This window comes from Prosopis cineraria, unplaced genomic scaffold, assembly GCF_029017545.1.
Source record: "Prosopis cineraria cultivar Desert tree isolate PC_DT_omini unplaced genomic scaffold, ASM2901754v1 PC12, whole genome shotgun sequence".
NCBI classification, from domain to species: Eukaryota; Viridiplantae; Streptophyta; class Magnoliopsida; order Fabales; family Fabaceae; genus Prosopis; species Prosopis cineraria.
This window is the reverse complement of record NW_026555343.1, coordinates 36109573-36128009: the sequence shown is the minus strand read 5'-3', so window position 1 is coordinate 36128009 and position 18437 is coordinate 36109573. Positions and strand designations below refer to the sequence as shown.

Here is an 18437-nt window from a genome sequence, read left to right as displayed (position 1 = left end):
GGTAGGATCATGCGCGTCGCTATTCACAAGAAAATTGATTACGCTTTTTATTTGTTGCACAGGTTGCAATATAATTAGATAAAAGTCCTATTATTAATAATAATAAATAAAAATAGCAAGCTCTGTAATTTTATATTTTACATTAAATTAAAAAATTTTGAAAATGGAAGAAAAATAATGGACCAGCAGTCTGACGTTGAATGAGTTTTTTTTTTTTTGCCATTTTTTTAAAGCAAATAGTTGACTACTTGAGGATATAAATACATATTTTCTACCAACTTGGTCAAAAAAATTAAATGCAAGATAAGCAAATAATTAAATCGCAGCTTGGTCAAAAAAATATTTAAATAGAAGATAATAAAAAATGGCCACTTGCCTGTAAATAGCAGAGTAGGCGAAGGGGGAAGAGAAGAAGCAACAATCCAATTATTTTCCAAAACGCCATCATCGTCTACATCTTTCACATCAGAAGAGAGGCTGTCGATTTCAGCAACGATGAGTCCATATTAATACGACACAATTTCAAAGGCAATCTCTCGATTCTTTTCCCACGCAAACCCATTCACTTCTTCATGTCTTCTTATTCGCTCTATCAATGTTTCTTTTCGTAATTTTTTTTTCCTGATCTTTTTGGTTTTCGATTGTCAGGATTGCTCTCTGATTTTTTTTTTCCCCTTTTCTTTGGAGTCGGCTTCTTGCTATTTGTTCCCCGCAATATCCTTCAGTGGATTTTACTTGCTTTTTGGTAATCCCAGACGCTGAATGAATGGGGTATGTTTTCGATTTCATTCATTTCTGAATAAGTTAAACTACTCCCCTGGTGAAAATTTTTTATTTTATTCCCTGACGGGTATCAATACTCCTGCTTTTATTTCCATTTAAGTGCGGGCGTGGTCAAAATTTTGTTCATTTTGTCCTGAAATCTGTGAAGAAGAATGCTTTTGTCCTGAAGTCTGTGGAAAATTGATGCCAAAGGATTTAGATTCACATGCCGCTATCCCAACATTTTAATTATGGAAAATAGGCAAGCTTAATCCAATTATATGGTTAAATTATCGGCAATCAGCGCACTTGTAGAGATAAGCATGAGCTATCATGAGAACATTCCTCCCCTCATTCTTGCGGCAGAAAATTATTAGAGAGTAATATACACTGTCACATGCGGTTCCCGTTTCATCTACTTAAAAATTGCTTTATTTATAGGCATAGTTCCCCACTTACTTGTTAATTGGTTGGTGCTAAACTCGGACTTAATCATAACTTGCTATTAATTTTTATGTTTTGTGAGATGGACTTGGTACTATACTCGGACTTACTCTGATAATTTGCTATTAGTTAGAACACTCAAATGCGTTCCAATCTGTGTTAACCTTTTAGCAGCTATAACATTGCGGTGTCTGAATTTATGTTGTCTGTTTTAGACAATCATAAAGTATATTGTGATGCCTAAAAGAAACTAATGCCATTGTAACAGAGCAGTGGTTGTCTTGGATGCTATCAAAAGCCCGTGGCTATTAGCACAGTGGAAACGCCTTCCAAAGGGCTGGCAATGCAAGGTAAGGCTTTGAAGAAATCCAGTACATCGGAGGATTTCTGGACCACAAGCACACATGATATGGACAATAGTGCTTTTCTGTCACAAGGAAGCATCTCATCAACCAGTGCGACAAACCAAGTGCTAGATCCTCATGGTGCCTCTAGCAAAATCAGTAATCCCGCTGAATTTATAAATCATGGTATTTTTCCTTGCTTTTCTTATTATTCAGCTTGAGCTACTTTATTAAATTGTTTAGGATGCTTTGATATTGGTTTTGACCGAAACAAGTGATGAAAAAAGGACAATTTTATGCCTGCTGTAATTATTTTCTTTAAAATGAGTGTCAATAGCTAGAAGATGATATCTTTATAATTTAGTTACTTTCCTGTTTCCTCTAATCGGGCGACTGTGATTGTTTTTGTTTACTGCTTCCATTTTAGGTGTTTCCATGGCTATAAAATGCAATGTTGGGGATAAATGAAAGTTGATTTGTGTGACGTGATGATTAAGTCGAGCTTTTGCCAGCAGCTATACTTTTATCCTGGTTTCTTAATGCTTTCTGTCTACTTTTCTTTTTGGAAAAATGGATTCTTATGTGAGTCACTGTCATGCTTAATTAGCTATTCCAACCTAGAAAAAGGGGTATGCTTTGGTATGCTTAATTATTAAGCATACCCCTTTTTCTAGGTTGGAATAGCACTTTTCACATACTTCTTTTTAGCCACGTATCCTTCACATTCGAAGGGCTAAAGCGTTGCTTCCTTTTCCCTGTTCAAATGCTTTTGGTGACTGAATCTTTTATCTTAGTCTGATCCAAAATCGTCTTCTTATTACCGACCAGGTTTCATGGCATCTTTGGACAGTTCTGCATTTTCGCCCCCTAACAATCCCCTTGACTGTTTATATTCCCTTATTACCTTGTGTTTGTTGCGATTTTAGAGAATAAGAAGGGGGTGCAATGGTTATTTTTCTTGCTTGTTCATATAACTAGAAAATGAGCGTGGAAGAAGAGAATGCAAAACCAAAATTACTTGGGTTTTTTCTTGCAGGTCATATTCTTTGGACACAGACTCGGCAACGTTGGTTAAGAAATAATAGATCTTATTATCCGAACCAAACAAAACGGCAACAAGAACCCAGATTAAGGTAAATTACACAAAATTTTGTCATAGAAAGGCCAATGAACTTTATATTAAGCACGTAGCTAAATGGCAAGAAGGTCTTTATAAAATTGTACCTATAAGAAGAAAAGAGAAAACGACTCTTCTTATTTGAAATATATGGTGTGAAAGTATTCTCTTGCAGCGAAGTGGATCATGGCTGCCTTTCTGAAGGAGCCGAGCATATTATTTACATAATGTAGACTTCCCAAATGGCATATTTAGATCTTGTACATCATTATTTACATTGCAAAAATATTAGAGTCTGGTAAATAGCCTGATGAAATTTCTCTTTTGGGATCAAAATTCATAGATATATTTCTTGTTTCTTGTAAGCTGTATAGTCTGCTTGGGCTAACATTCATGTTAATGCAGTTCGAATGCAACATATGAAAGTTTACTGGGAAGCAACAAGCCATTCTCTCAGCCAATCCCTCTTTCAGTGAGCATCTAATTCTGAGCTATGAATGCAAATCAGTCAAAAGTTGTTTTTTTTCCCCTTTTGTTGACAGATTTCTCATATTAATTTGAACAGGAAATGGTAGATTTTCTGGTGGACGTCTGGGAACGAGATGGCCTTTATGATTGAGGCATGAAAGATTAGGGGAGTGCTGTTTGGTTAGAGTAGCTAAAGTAAATCTCAGTTTCTTGCTTCTGCAGAAAGAGAAGTTTGGGCATCCTCTGCAAAATTGTATTTATACCTGAATTAATTGATGACGGGAGGCAAGTTTTTCATCTATTCAATCCTTTTCTCTTGAAGTTTGCTGAGTAGCCATTGCCCCGCACAAACTGAAACTTTCAATAAGGACAGAACTGCATTGTCATAGAAAGTAATACGAGTGAAGTTCAAATTCATCATTTTCAACTTGAAAAGGATTTAGATCCTGTGCGCCAGCAGATGAACTTATGACAGTGTGATTATGCACTACTTTCTCTGTTCCATTTTATAAGACATTTTTGTTGATGATTTGGTATTTCAAAATATAATATATTTTGAAAACAATGAGATTTTCTTTTACTGAATTTCTTTCAATATTATCTCTCAATATTTCATTCCTAAACTGAATTTCTTTCTTTCTTTCTTTCTTATTAAAGAAAGGTATTTATGAAAATTTATAAAAAATTTAAGATTATAAATTATATTTAATAAATTTTATTAAAATTAGAAATATTTAATAAACTGAGACGAGTGCACAAAGCAAACACCCTCTGCCTCTAAATTATTTAGAAGAGTGGTTTCATTCTTTAATTGATAGAGATCGTGATATAAAAGTGAAACACACCAAGACCTAATGTGAATGCAGACTTGCTTATCCAAATTAAATTATTGGAAGAAAGCAAGTCAATGGCTGCAGAAATACAGCTGAGAATATAATCGATTTTTGGGCCAAAAATCGATTCTCCAAAAAATTACCCAAACACCCACTTTTTTGAAGAATTTATTTTCAGGCTAAAAATTGATTATTTTCAGAAGCTGAGAATTAGAGCTTCTGCGAAAAAGCTTGTCCAAAATATTGGGGAAAATTATAAAGACAGGCCCAAGTAAAAATTACAAAAAAAGCACATAATTTAATAAAAATAAAACCAAACTCTCTTCTTTTCTCCTTTTTTTTTCTTAATAAAATTTGAACTTTGCATCTTCAAAAATTGATATTTGGTATTTAAAAATTAAATTATATAGTAATTTATATAACTAAAATTGATTCTAATTAAATTATCCAAACATCTTTAATTCTGTTAAAATTAATTTTAAAAAAATAATATCCAAACAGATTGTGTTATAATATAATCAATTATGATTAAAATTTACCACTTAATCAATTATTTTTATAATTTATTATACTCAATTGAAATCCAAACGATCGATGCAGACTTGCTTATCCAAATTAAATTATTGGAAGAAAGCAAGTCAATGGCTGCAGAAATACAGCTGCGGGCCCGGCGGGCCCCATATTTGACCGCAGCCTTTGAACTTGTAATAGTCCCAGATATGTCAGGCAATAATAACAGTCTCACCCACCAAGGGTTTTTTTACAGTATAGCATAAGGTTTCTACTCATGCTAAATTAAGGTTGGAATTTTTGTTCGAATGGATATTTATATTTAATGCATAATTATGAGGGTATTTATATATTTAGTTTGGTTTAATTTTAAAAAAAAAATCAGACAGAATCAAATCAATTGATTCACTATAATTTCATACCTATTTAATTTTTTCTTTCAAATAGTTTGGTCCTGTTTTTGAGTAGTTTAATTTAGATTTAGATCAATTTTAAACTTTTTTAATGAGATATTCTTTGTAATCACCAATACATATTCATATTCAGTAATAATTTTTAACTATTAATTATTATTTGTAGTGAAAAAATCTATTGAACACAAAAGACTTGTGTCTTAACAATTAATTAGCATAATTAACTATTAAAAATTAATATACTATTTTTAAAACACTTGATTATAAAATTAAAAAATTATCTTAAAAACTACAAATAATATTTAGCTAATTGTAACTTGTTTTTATTAATGATTTACAAATAACTAAACTTGAAAAAGGAAAAAAGACTTTGACAAATTTATAAAAATACATATGATAAATGTAATAAAATTTAATTTGGTTTAGTTCAAATTTTCAAAAGCAAAAACCTGAGCTAAACTGAATCAATTAGTTTTTTTTTTTAAATAAAAACTAAACCAAACCTTATTTATTATTAGTTCATATCTGTTTGGTTCTATGTGACTGGTTTGTATTAATTTTGAACACCCTTATTTGACTCTATTTTGGATAGAATTATTTTTAATTAAAGAATACATGTAAACAATAAAAAAATTTTAAAAAACATAATTTTAAATCCCTACATGTTACTCGTTAGGTCTTTATATTTTTTTTTCAATGTTCTAGATATTTAAACTTTTGTTTTTAAGTATTTTATATTTTTTCATAAATTGTGTTATAGAGACCTATAATATTAAAAAATAAAAATTTAGAAATTTAAAATATAAAAAATAAAAATATATATAATAAAATTTAAACAAAATGCAGAAATTTAAAATTATGTTATTTAAAATAAAAATTACAGTTCCACTCCCCCCCCCCCCAAAGCATCGCAGACGGAACCCATCAATGTTTCTGTACATGATGTAACAATTTACATTTATGAGAAGGATAACTTAATTTTCAGATTCTGTACCATGCTAGCATAAATGGAAAAAAAAAAACACATGTTTTGTTCAAAAAGAACCAAAAAGAAAAAAAACATGCCTTGCTTATTCCAGATTCCAGAGAATAAAGAATGGAAAATGGAGCAGTAATATGAGGGTTGAAATGCAAACCTTTCCCTCTAAAAGTTTTTCCGGAAGAGTTATGAGAACGTAAAAAAAAAAAAAAAATGAAATCATGAAGCCGCATAAGACATAATTTGTCAACACCAACGTCATGTTATCCATTTTTAACGATAAATGTTAAGTCAATTATTAGTACAAGTGGTGATATTTTTTGGACTCATAACTGACATAATATTAAATGTTAAAAAATGCGAACAAATTTAAAACATCATCCATTGCCTGGCTCCACATTTTCTTTTTACGATGCATATAACTTCTTCAAATACTCTCAAGATAATAATGCGTATTAACCCTAAATAAAATCAGGAGTTACTTTACAATAGCATAACTGTAATTGAATATGATTATTTAGCATTACATTGCATGAGAAGTGTAAAAGCAAGGGGAAGAAGAAACTGGTTTGGATGTTCATCACATTAATGGGAGTTGAACTACCCAAATTGAATTTAAGGTGCCCTTTTTTATTGGTAGATTTGGACTTGAAATTTAAAATTTAAATTTTATTTTTCAAATCACATGTTAGAATTCATTTATTCAATTTTTTTTTGTTTCAGTAGTTTAAAAAAATTTAAATAAAAAAAGATAAGTTGAGATTTAAAATGAAAATGAAAAATTAAAAGTGATACATTTATCCATATTTTTCACATGATGAAAAATAAGGAAATATGTGAGACTTAGAGAGGCATTAATAGTAAAAATACTTGAAAAATAAGGTGTTTGAAGTGATTGAAATTTCAAATGGTAATGATATAAAAAAATTTTAAATTACAAAAGAAATATAATAAGAGATGGAAATTCAAAAAATTTTGCCTATCTAAAAGAGAAATCTGATTTAAATTTAAATTTAAATTTTCATTAATCTGATCATACCATAAATATTTTATATTTATAATTTATAATTTTTAATCGATTCAAATTTTGTTGGTAGTAGTGGGGGCTCATCAACTTATTGAAGCAGTTGGTGGTTCCAAGTTCGGTAGCAACATAATTTGGATGAGGAATCTATCATTTGCCCTCTTTACTTGAAAGAAGAAATCTATACGATAATTGAAATCTACTCTTTGCATTGGAAAAAATTATAACTGTTTATGGCACTATTAACATCTATCAACATCAACAGTGCTATTGCTTATGGAGGTATGATGAAGGATGAAAAAGACAATTAAATTAAAGAATTTTTCACATACTTGTGTTGCTGTCCTGATATGGCAATTGAGCTTGTGAAAATTTTTGAAAGTCTCAACTTTTGTTAGAATATTAAGCTTCACAAAATCAATATTTATGCTAATTTAATGAAAGCTTCATCCCTCATCGAGCATAATTATATTGGAAGACACTCATTTTCTAACATTATTAGAAAAATTAGAAATCTCACTATAAATTATTGAGTGATTACATTTGATTATGTTTATAAAAAAACTAACAAATGTGCTGACTTTCTTTCCTGTCAGCTTTCTTAAAATAATTTTGACAGTAGGATATTTTATTATCCTTCATCTAAATGTAAAAATCTTATAATTTTAGACATGATTTAATGTTTGTCTTCTTTGTATAGTTATGCTGTAATCTTGTATTAAAAAAATTATAATTTTAAAAAGATAAGTTTATTTTAAATTTTAGAGTAACAGTTAAAAATTATGTTTATTTAAAATTACAGAAAATCTTAAATTCTTAATCAGATTTGGATAGGCTGAAATCTGACCACTCAGGTGATAAGAAGAGCACCGAGAATTGGGCTTAGGGGAAGAGAAGAGCAGAGCAGAGCAGAGCAGAAACAGTGACAGAGGCGTACGGCAATGACGCCGACAAGATGATCCCAACAGTAACGAGCGTGGTGATGGTCGGAGCGAGACGTGGAAGAGAAGGTAAACTGTCATTTCATTACTGCAACAATCATCTTCCTCTCTCCTTCGTCCGTACGCATCTCACTCATCCTATTAGTAAAGTGTTCCCCTTCTTTTGGATCTTCCTTTTGCACTCACACGCTCTCCTATGTCCACAGGTTCTTACTTTACGTGGCTCTTCATTTGTTTACAAGCATCGTTAACATTTATGTCTCTGTTTGGTTTCCGGTGATCATACCAAATATCTTGCCATTGGATATCCATTATCAATGCAGTAACTGTTTGTATAGACTGTAGAGTTCAGTGACAGCAGAGATGAAGCTCCAAATTTTGCAGAAAAACGAAATACAGTGACTAGTACTACTTAATGTCTGCACAAAGTGATTCTTAGTTCTCACGTTGCTGCCTGATTCTTGAAAGTAACAAGGAATCAGTTTTATATAAGATTTAATTCACTAATATGAAGTTAGAGTTGAAAATAAGGGTCGAACTTGATGGGTCGTCCGTTTAAATTTGTTTTAATAAAGATTCGGGCTTAAAAATTTAGCATTTTTTAAGGTAATCGGGCTTCGAAACCCGGCCTTTTTAAATCCTAAAAAAATGGGCTCGGCCTGGGCGGCCCGTGAAACCCGTTTTACTATTCACAAAGTATTGTTTTCACCTCTTTTCAGATAATGTGCAAACATTGATTTATATTTTGTACCAGCAATTGGTTGAATTGTTTTGTGTCATTTTATAGTAATTTTTATATTTTATCTTGTGATATATGTATATATATATATTTGATAATAAAATAATTTAATTAATAATTATTGTAGGTGATGATGAAAAAGTTGTAGAAATAATTAATATTGAGCCTCCGCCTCCATCTTTTACAAGTGGACTTACATCTAAGGGTTTTAATATTTTATTTATGGATGATAACGAGGGAGATCTTAATTAGGATTGATGATGATATTTGCCTTCATCTTATTTGAACTTTTAAATTTTTTGTTCATTTTTTAAATTATGTGAGACTTTGGTTTGATATATGTTAAATTTTAAAATATTTTAAATAAATTTTAATGTTAAATTTTATTTTATTTTATTTTATTCTTATCCGGGCTTACGAGCCCAGCCCTGAGCCGTATGAATAAGAACCGAGCTTTAATTTTACGGTAAAATTGGGGTAACCGAGCTTTAGGGCCTAGGCCCATAAGGACCAAGCCCATATGGGCTAGGCCCGCCTGTTTACCAACTCTATATGAAATACTCTCTTTAATTTTATTTATAAATTATTTTTATTAACTCCATCAATATCAATACAATAAAGATATAAAGAATAAAAGTTAATAAAATTTTAAATATAATCCTTAAATAAAAATTAAATAAATAAATAAATAATATTAATTTTTTTGTTTTTCTCTTTTTTATTTTTTAAGAATAATTTAAATTTTAATTTAAAATAAAATAATTTTATTGATCAATAATTTATAAAATAAATTAAATTATATTTTTAAAAAATAATTAATATATAAGACTGGAAAAGTACTTTAAAAGTACTTCTAATGAGATTTGTCTGATCCTATCAAGGAGAGTACTGCTGAGGGAGAGAGGAAGAGAAAAAATGAGAGGTATCTTTTAAGTAAAAGTGATGAAATGAAAACTTGCCTTACGAAGTGTGTGCAAATAACAATGGTTAGCAAAAGTTTCCCTGGACGGTGCTTTTGACAGTCACATGAGATACAGCGAAGCGCCTGACTTCGTAGAAAGTTTACAGTAAATAAAGCAAGTTCACTGAGGTACTGCCATTTGTCATAAAGGATAGTACTGAAAACTACTATTTCCCATTTGTCTTTCATGCTTTCACCACCAAAAAAAAAAAAAAAAGCCATTGTCTTTCAAACTACACTGACTGCAATAAATTAACTGCTCTATCTTTCTCATCACTACCTCATAATTAATTTGACAAAAGGTTGTGACAATTTTGACCAACGACTATAAAGTCGTGTTCTATTATTTTGCAGATCTTTTAGGTCATGATATATAATATATATATATATTTACACCATTCACATAAGCCATATGTTTAAGCGATGAAGAATCCTTGAAATTCTTATGCACATATGCTACCAAATGTGGCTGAATTAGCAAGTTGAGGGGATATATAACAGTATGATTTGATGGGAAAGGTAAAAGAAAAGAGAGAAGAGAGATCAACTTGATGATCATCCCAAGGGATCATATTGTAATTGCCGAGCCAGTCACTGTTCAGCAACAATCCAAAGTCAGAAATCACCGTTTTCCCAGAAGGAGACTTTGTGTGATAATAAAGCTAACCCATTTTCACTGTTGTGTGATTATAGTAATGCATACTTCATTGGCGAAACAGCCATGGAATCAGAGCAGTGTCTCTTCCTTAGGAAACAACCCTCTACTTTCTCTAATACATTTAATAAGACCTCCTTCTCTTCTTCTTCTTCACCTCTCCATCAATCACATTTCAGATCACACTACACTTCTTTCACTGCTACACAATACTGAGATCTTCTCCCCCAAAACACCACCTCCACCAGCTTTCTTCACAGTAATTTACATTGATGGCTCATTCTCGCCCTCATCCAGCATCCACAGTTGCAATAATCACTGTGGCTTTCATCTTTTTCTTCACATTTCTACCTCACAAGTCAGGTAATTAAAAAAGCCACTCATGTCCTGTTTACTGGTTTAAAGACAAACACTGTTATTGAAATCTGAACTGCTGCGTGTTTCATGTGGTTCAAACCTTGATCATCCTTCACTGTGCTTTTGGCATTAATTAATGCAGGTGGTGGATCAGCAACAGTGTTGGGTTTGGAGGAAAGCAAGAAGGTGATAGGGTCGAGACCTCCAGCTTGTGTGAACAAGTGCAAGAAGTGTAGGCCATGCATGGCCACTTTGGTGGTTCCTCATCATCAGACAAATAAGGGTTTCAGTTTGCGAGGGGTGCCGCCTGGGGACGATGACCCTTATTACCTGCTCTCATGGAAATGCATGTGTGGGAATAAGCTCTTTCAACCATGAAAACTACTACTTCAACTTCGACGTTACGTTAATTAACGGAGCTTCTATATCTATGTTTTGCCGATGTTTATCTCTCTCTTACTTCTGAGTTGGCTTGTCCATTGCAGTGAGATATATATATATATATATATATAAATATACATATTCCATTCTATATAAGAACTCTTATATTATTTGCTCCTCCACCTCTTCCTCTTCTTACTATATTTTTTTAATGATTTTGCCAATACGCATGCAAGCTAAGAATACATACAGTTTTGGGTATGAACATGAAAGATTTCATGAATCCGGCAAAACATGGAGGCTAAGTTCTCGTATCATTTTTAACTGACTGAGGCAAATCATGCCATCTTGTCGTTATGATGATCAACAGGTTTACGTAACACCGAATATTCTTCATTTGGAAGTCAGGTGTGGACAAAACATGAATTGCTTGTGTGTCCTTAGTTGAAGGTAAGAGAGATAATACATAACAATAAACATCACTACTGAGTTTTGACGTGTATATCTCACAAGCCACAAGAAGTGGAATGCCAGCTCACGAGAGTGAATTGTAGTAGGATTAAATGTCATTTTTACTCTCAAATTTTTTGCATAGGGTCCGTAGGTGTCTGAACTGGATTTTGAGTCATTTTTGTTCTTAAATTCATGCATCAACCATTATCTATTTAGGTAAATACATTTTGTTGACCTTTTTTACTCATGTGGCATTTAAGTGGACTTATTTTAAGTTAAATGATCCAAAAAATTGATCAAAATGTCAAGTATCCTTAAAAGAATGTATCAAACGTGAAAATGACTCTATTAAATTTTGATTAGACATCCGCTTAAGTGTCATGCGGCCCAACAAAAGTCAACAAAAAGCGTTTAGCTCAGCAGATAACAATTAACAAGTAGTGCGCATTATAACATTTTTGTTATCCTGAAACACTTTAAAAATATTGTTATAAGGTTAAAACATGTTGTCTAAAAAAAATAGGTTATAGTTTTTAAGTGTTTATAATTTGAATATTGTCTATTATTTCAAACAACAGTTTTCTTATATTTGACCAAATCATTTGAAAAACTGTTACCTAAAATCAAGAAAATAGACAATAGTTTTTGAAAGACCTATTGCAACAATTTTAAAATGTTAATTATTACATAAAATAGGAAACATTTAAAAATTTTTGCAAAATAATTTAAAAACCTATATTTTCTTCTCTATATAGGATTCAAACCCTAAACCTCTCAAAAGAAAGGAATAACTCTAACCACTCTTTTAAATTGACTTACTAATATTATAATGCAAAATATTATATATATATATATATATATATAAAATTTTTAAATTAATTTTTTAATTTATCCAAATAATAAATTAAAAAATTAAGAAAATAAATAAATAAAAGTATATGTAAAAAGTATACAAATAAATTAAAAATAAATTTTTATGTACAAGAAAATTATAAGCAACAGTTTTAAAATTTTGCCGTTAAAGAACTTTTATAGGCAATTCAAAAATTTTATTTCAACACTTGAAAATTGTTACCTATTATAGTTTAGGAAATATTTTTTAAATATTGCCAAAATTATGTTGCTTAAAATAAGGGATTAATAGCAACATATAAAAAATGTTGCTTATGACCATATTAGGCAATATTTTTAGAACTGTTGCAAATAAAATTATTGTTTAAACCAAAAAATGTTATAGGATTTTAAGAGTTTAAAGATAAAAATAACCTAAAATTAAGTTTAGAACACCCCTAACCTACGTGGAAAGTTTAAGAGCAAAAATAACCACTGTAACATTTTTTCCCCCTCCCAAATGCAGCAGGAAATATTTTTTCAATCATATTGTGTATAAAACAATGTGGGCTTTTCTTTCATGGATGGGCGATGATCTTCATTTTTTGCCTTTTTCTTTGACACATTTGCGCATATTTTTTTTATTATTTAGAGGACGTTTATAACATGTCAAAACGAAAAATTATTCTAAGAATAATAAAAATTTTACTCCATTTAAAATTATTAATAACTTGACATATATATGTAGTTAAATGAAAAAAATTAGTGGTCAAATTAGTTTAATTTTTATTAATACAGTCTGTTTTGTTTTGTTTTTGTTTTTTTTTTCCAAACCTGTTTTTCTTTTACATAAATAATTATACTTCTTTTTATTTATCTATATGGCTATAATTAATATTTCATCATTCATGTCGATAAATTTAAATAGTGTTCTTTCTCTCTAAATAACAAGGACACAAATGAAAATTAAAGCAAACTTAAAGAACTAAAAATTTCATTATTCTCACTTTCAAAGGACCGCGCTTCTACTAAGTTTTTAATAATTGATAAACAATATTAAAACTTCATATTACTTAAAAAATGACTCAAATGATTTCAATTTCAACATAAGATAGAACCAAATTCCATATTTAAATAATTATAATTATAATTTGTGCGTGTGTATTCTAATATTCAATATAGTTATTAGTTATAAACTCTCCTTTTTGAAAAAACATTAAAAAAAAAACCGAATAGAGGTTTCAGAAGGGGAACGGTGTGGATGATTTTTTGCTTTTGGGATGGGAGTGGATGATCCAACTTTAGAGAGTCGGACCAAATCCAATTATGAAATAAAAATTATGAAATAAAAACCAATCGGGTCGAAAAGTTAGCCCATTATCCCCAAACACCATAAGTTAAGATTCCATATTGATGATTCCTTCTACATGTATATATATATACACATGTGTCCACACCAGAGTCAATAATCATTTCTTTTTCTTCGGTTTTTATTTTCGCTGTAACTGCCTCCAAATGGTTCTTCTCTCTTCCACGAAGCCAACCAACCTCCCTCCATTCTTCCTCTCTTTCTCTTCAATCTCTTCCTCCCATTTCTGCAATTCCTCTCTTTCATTTTCAACTATTCCTTCCTTCTCCTCCTTCGCAATCCGCTCTCACCTTCTACTTCACCCACTTTCTTCTTCTCATTCTATCGGAGTTAGCTCCGCCCTCTGCCGCTCCTCCCGTCCTGGCCGTCCACCGCCCCGCCGGGTCGATCCTCCTCCAGGAAATGATTCCAGACACCTTATAGGTTTGACTTCTCGCTTTTTTTTTTTTTGGGATTTCATGCCGGTTTAGGATTTTGTATTTGCGGAGAGATGAGAATTGCATGGTTTGACTTTGAGTTTGAGGTTGGGTTGTTATCCGATGAAATTAGTCATTGTATTTCATGCTCGTTTATGATTGTATTGGATTTTTGTAGCTAGTGTACTGGGCTACTGGTTGAAGTTGCTTCCAGCTGTAATTGAAAGGAATGAGTTGTAGCTATGGGGTTAGGCCAGTGAAATGATTTTGAATTCTTGAGATGGATGGAATATTGTGGATTTGAAAGTATTTTAGGGGGTCTTAAAGGGTTTATTGTGTAGTCTAAACAATTCTTAGATGAGAGACGTTTTTCTATGTAGAAAGGACTTCTTATTTTTTTTTTCCCCTGCGTCATTATTGACACCGCCATCAACAACTTAACAATCTTCACCTCTGAAGAGTGTAGATTGTAGTTGAATTATTTCTGTAGCCCCACTGTTCTTTAGGGCACGGCTACCTCTGTTGCTATTAACAGCCGGCTAGCCTACAAGTGAGCCCCTCACTTTCTGTTGTACTAATGTCACTCATAGTTATTTAGCAATGAACTTCTATATCATCATCATTTTTATTTTTATTTTTATTTTTTCCTTTTCTGGTTTGTAGTTTTTTCCTTTTTTATTCCATATCCGCGATTTAGACAAAGTGAATCATAGTCAAGGAATTGCATTATATTTTGGCCCCTTGGCTTTGGGTCATTAATGCCTTAGGTTGATAAGCTTTTCTCTGCGGGATTATCAGCATATGGACAGCTGAGATGACTAGCATACTGAGACTAAGGTAGCATGAATGCCTGATCTGTGGTATGAGATGCACTACAGGTTATTTAAGCCGATTGATTTATTAGTTGTTTGCTCATGCACACAGTCTCTGAGATTACAATGTAATAATGAGTCCCATTACAGTCAAGTTTTGAGAGCACGGTTCTTTTTTGAGCAAACTACGTGTAATCACCTTGAACTAAGCTTAATCATAAATTTGGTATAAAAACTTTAAAATATAACATAACATCAGTTTTGCTTTGTCAATTTGCAGATCGTTATATGCCTGTTCGGTTCAATGCCCATTGCACATGTGCAATGGTAATTAGTATTGCATTACTATTAGGACAGTGGTTAGCTTTTTAGGTGATCTCATGCTAATGACTATTACACATCATTACCGAATTGATGGTAGTGCTCATTTATATCTCTTCCCCTATGAATCTTACTTCATTACCATCTTTCCTTTCCAAAATGATATTAAAATTGCATTGCATCCCATTACATTGCATTGCATTTTTTCAAAAGAGTGAGGAGTTGAACCAAATGGGCCCTTAGTTTCCAATTGAGGATTTAAGAAAGTCTATCCAGCTGATAGTTTAAATAAGACTTTGGATCACAGAGGGATGTTCAAATTTAATTGAATTGGTATAACTGTCAGTTTGGAAAATGAGCATCTACGTTTTAAAATCTTTAGGTACCATAATTAGCCAAGAAGCAGTTACTTCATCGTGCAATTTCTGTTTTTTCTAAAAAAAAAAGAAAAGAAAAGAAAAGAAAAGAAAAAGATCCCAGATCTATCATCTGGTGTTGCTTTGAGTTATAAACTATAAATATTGTTTGTTTTGCACACCCTCTTGTTAATGTCGTCTCGTTTGACAACTATTACTGTAACTTGTCTTGATGTTTCTTCCATTGCTCTCTTCTCTCAAGTATCAACAGTGATGACATGGCTGGCATAATGCTTTGCTGTGTAATGCATGCCTGCATAAATCTGGAGCTTATAGTGTAAGCTTAGGCGGAATGATTCTGTGCTCATGAACATTGGCTTTAAAAAAAGATAACATAATTTGCAACTTGTATCAATTTTGTTTCGTTCATGTTGTTTCTGCTTCCGCAGCAAGATACATTTTTTTTTCTGGTACTGATGGGGATTTCTGAACTTACTTGAGGAACAGGTTTTGCTGGGGCTTTAGTGAGATTGCAAGATAGAGTACGGATATTCTTTGCTGTGCTTTTCTGGATGTCTCTGTTCTTTTGGGCTTCTGCATGGGATGGGAGGAATAGACCAAACAAGGGATCAAGATTTAAAAAGATGAAGTAGTGAGCATATAAGACTGTACGCGCCTAAGTATATAACAACTCATCGCTTACGGCATAGATCTAATATACAGTAGTATATCAATCAACACGGGAAAGAATTCAAATGAGAGGAATGGATGTTCTGATGCTTAATAAACTTTCCAGATTCATATGTATATGTCCTGCGCGCTGCTTAAATTACTCTCAGTCAAATTATTCATGAGCAGTCATTCTGGGTTTCTTTTCTTCCTCAGTGCTGTATTTCATGAGATTGCCGGGAATCTAAATCCATGCTTCACCCACATTTCTTTTGATGCAGTCAGTCATTTCTCCAAATGATGCGTTTTATTTTTCTTTTTTACATTTCTTTTTCTTCACAGAGATTAAAGATTTTAACTAGATATTGGCATATTCGATGTCAGTGGTGTGACTTTAAAGGTGTAATTTTTGGGTTTTGATTTCTGGTACAAGAAGCTGAAAAGATTAATATATATATATATATATATGATCTTTTTCAGTTATATACAATATTTAATAATGGAATGCTTAGGTTCTAGATCTGGTCACTGGGTTTTGTTGTGAAAGCTATATGCAATTACAGTTTACAAACCTTTCATTCCTACTCTTTCCAGGTGTTGGACATGTTTCCCATGTGGAATTCACTTAATTAGGTAGTTAGCATAGTGAAAGTCTAAATCCAAAGGATAATAGAGAGCCATCTTGATGAGAAGCCTAATAATATCGCGATTTGTCTCTTTCGCAATCTCTAAGAAGCGCTAATCCCTTGGATTTCTATTACAATGCCTCTGATGGGGTTAAAAATGGAAAGAGCCGAGAGGTCATGTCTGGTAAAGTTTTGGTTAAATTGATTTGAACCTACAAATAGGCTTAAATTTAAACCTGAAAAGGACCTTAGTTTGGGCCCAAGCTTGTAGATATACATGATTTAAATAGGTTTTGATTTTATCAGAAGTTGCAAGTATACTATATGCATTTATGCGGGTGTGTATATTCATATTTATGCATTTATATTTATATGTACTCCTACTCTTTCTAGTTCTAATTATAGACTAAAGTAAACTAATTCCATGATTCTTAAGGAATGATATAAATTTGTAAGAAAATGTTTGATTTTTTAATTTTTATACTTATCTGAAATTAATAACTACAATAACACGTGTTTAAGAATTGCAATGTGATATAACTAAAAAGGGTAATATTGTGAAAAAATTAACTACTATATCTCCATTCTATATTTAGAATCGAGTATATTTATATAAATAGACTAGCATATCAATCTCATATGTCAGATTTTATGTAAATAGGCCAAAATCAGAAATCAGAAACCAGATCATCGGATATCGGAGCCTATTTTGCACCAAACGGTAACTATGAGATCTCTATGAAGTGAAATTTATTTATTTATTTTTCTTTCTTTGTACCGCAGTTTTTAAACTGTTGAGCATCATGAATTGAACAAAATAGGATAAAGAACATTGAATGGAAATGATACACCTCTCAAGGGTGGCTATGATGCATTCTGATAAGGTTAGATATTAATATTATTATTACTCCTCATAAATTAAACCAGGTGACACAAGAATATTTGATTGTGAAGGTGATACTCCCTTTATTAAAAAATAAAAGTATTTTTAATTGAATTTCATTCCTAATAAAATAATTATTTACTTTTAAATTAATATTATTTTTTTATATGTATTTATATTAAACATCCTACAATAAATATAAAATTATTATTAATAAAAATATTTTTTAACAGTATAATGATTATATCTTAAAATTTTTTAAATATTTAATTTTTTAAAAAATGTTTTATTTCTTCAAATCAAGGGAGCATATAATAAGGTAAGTTGAGATCAAGGATTGAAATGAATGAAGAAAGAGTGCGCATACAGGCTAATGATGGGACATCTGGATCCTCTCACACCACTTTCCCTCACTATTTCCTTCTTGGATTATTGGCCTTTATCATGCCTCCTTCTCTACACCCCCTTTTTCACGTCTAGATTTTTCTACACTCAGCTCCCATCTTCACCTCTCACTGGATATGATATTTTATTTTATTTTACCTTTGCACTCAATATTGTTCTCTCCAAGTTTATTCATAATAAACTGTATATGTTTTTAAAAAATTTATTAATTATTTTTTTGTTAGATCCACGTATATCTATTTTAATCGCCTTGCTTCACTCTTCCTCTTTTTTATAATAAAAAATTTAATTGACTTGAGTGGGACCCATCAGCATGCCTTCAAAACGTTTATAGAAATACTTACAGATTCACTAACAAAATTTTTATA

At 31.4% G+C, this 18437-nt stretch overlaps 3 protein-coding genes across 8 annotated transcripts; all 3 read left to right on the top strand.

The window, feature by feature from the left end:
* Positions 1–389: 389 nt before the first annotated feature.
* Positions 390–3562, top strand: LOC129288610 (uncharacterized). Of its 6 annotated transcripts, none has more exons than XM_054925274.1 (6): positions 511–528; positions 649–771; positions 1480–1736; positions 2587–2683; positions 3073–3139; positions 3233–3562. In XM_054925274.1, the coding sequence occupies exons 2-6, from the start codon at positions 767–769 to the stop codon at positions 3284–3286; spliced, it is 480 nt and encodes a 159-aa protein (XP_054781249.1). In that variant the 5' UTR covers positions 511–528; positions 649–766; the 3' UTR covers positions 3287–3562. The 6 variants fall into 6 exon arrangements, with proteins under 6 accessions (XP_054781251.1, XP_054781252.1, XP_054781249.1 ...); XM_054925272.1 differs by having other exon boundaries at positions 1475–1736; XM_054925276.1 differs by lacking the exon at positions 649–771 and having other exon boundaries at positions 390–528; positions 1475–1736.
* A 6869-nt stretch (positions 3563–10431) lies between these two features.
* LOC129288053 (EPIDERMAL PATTERNING FACTOR-like protein 8) lies at positions 10432–10980 on the top strand. The gene is made up of 2 exons (XM_054924377.1): positions 10432–10553; positions 10690–10980. Exons 1-2 carry the CDS (start codon positions 10463–10465, stop codon positions 10923–10925), a joined length of 327 nt encoding a protein of 108 aa, XP_054780352.1. The 5' UTR covers positions 10432–10462; the 3' UTR covers positions 10926–10980.
* Positions 10981–13693: 2713 nt separating this feature from the next.
* LOC129288649 (uncharacterized) lies at positions 13694–16673 on the top strand. Its single transcript, XM_054925329.1, has 2 exons — positions 13694–14004; positions 15994–16673. Exons 1-2 carry the CDS (start codon positions 13728–13730, stop codon positions 16137–16139), a joined length of 423 nt encoding a protein of 140 aa, XP_054781304.1. The 5' UTR covers positions 13694–13727; the 3' UTR covers positions 16140–16673.
* Positions 16674–18437: the final 1764 nt, after the last annotated feature.

Excerpts from the sequence above, each read along its gene's own strand:
- LOC129288649 (XM_054925329.1), top strand. The coding sequence starts at position 13,728 with ATGGTTCTTCTCTCTTCCACGAAGCCAACCAACCTCCCTCCATTCTTC. Across the intron at positions 14,005-15,993 it reads TGATTCCAGACACCTTATAG|GTTTTGCTGGGGCTTTAGTG; the intron begins GTTTGACTTCTC and ends CTTGAGGAACAG.
- LOC129288053 (XM_054924377.1), top strand. The coding sequence starts at position 10,463 with ATGGCTCATTCTCGCCCTCATCCAGCATCCACAGTTGCAATAATCACT. Across the intron at positions 10,554-10,689 it reads ATTTCTACCTCACAAGTCAG|GTGGTGGATCAGCAACAGTG; the intron begins GTAATTAAAAAA and ends TAATTAATGCAG.
- LOC129288610 (XM_054925272.1), top strand. Across the intron at positions 1,737-2,586 it reads CGCTGAATTTATAAATCATG|GTCATATTCTTTGGACACAG; the intron begins GTATTTTTCCTT and ends TTTTTCTTGCAG. Across the intron at positions 2,684-3,072 it reads CAACAAGAACCCAGATTAAG|TTCGAATGCAACATATGAAA; the intron begins GTAAATTACACA and ends ATGTTAATGCAG.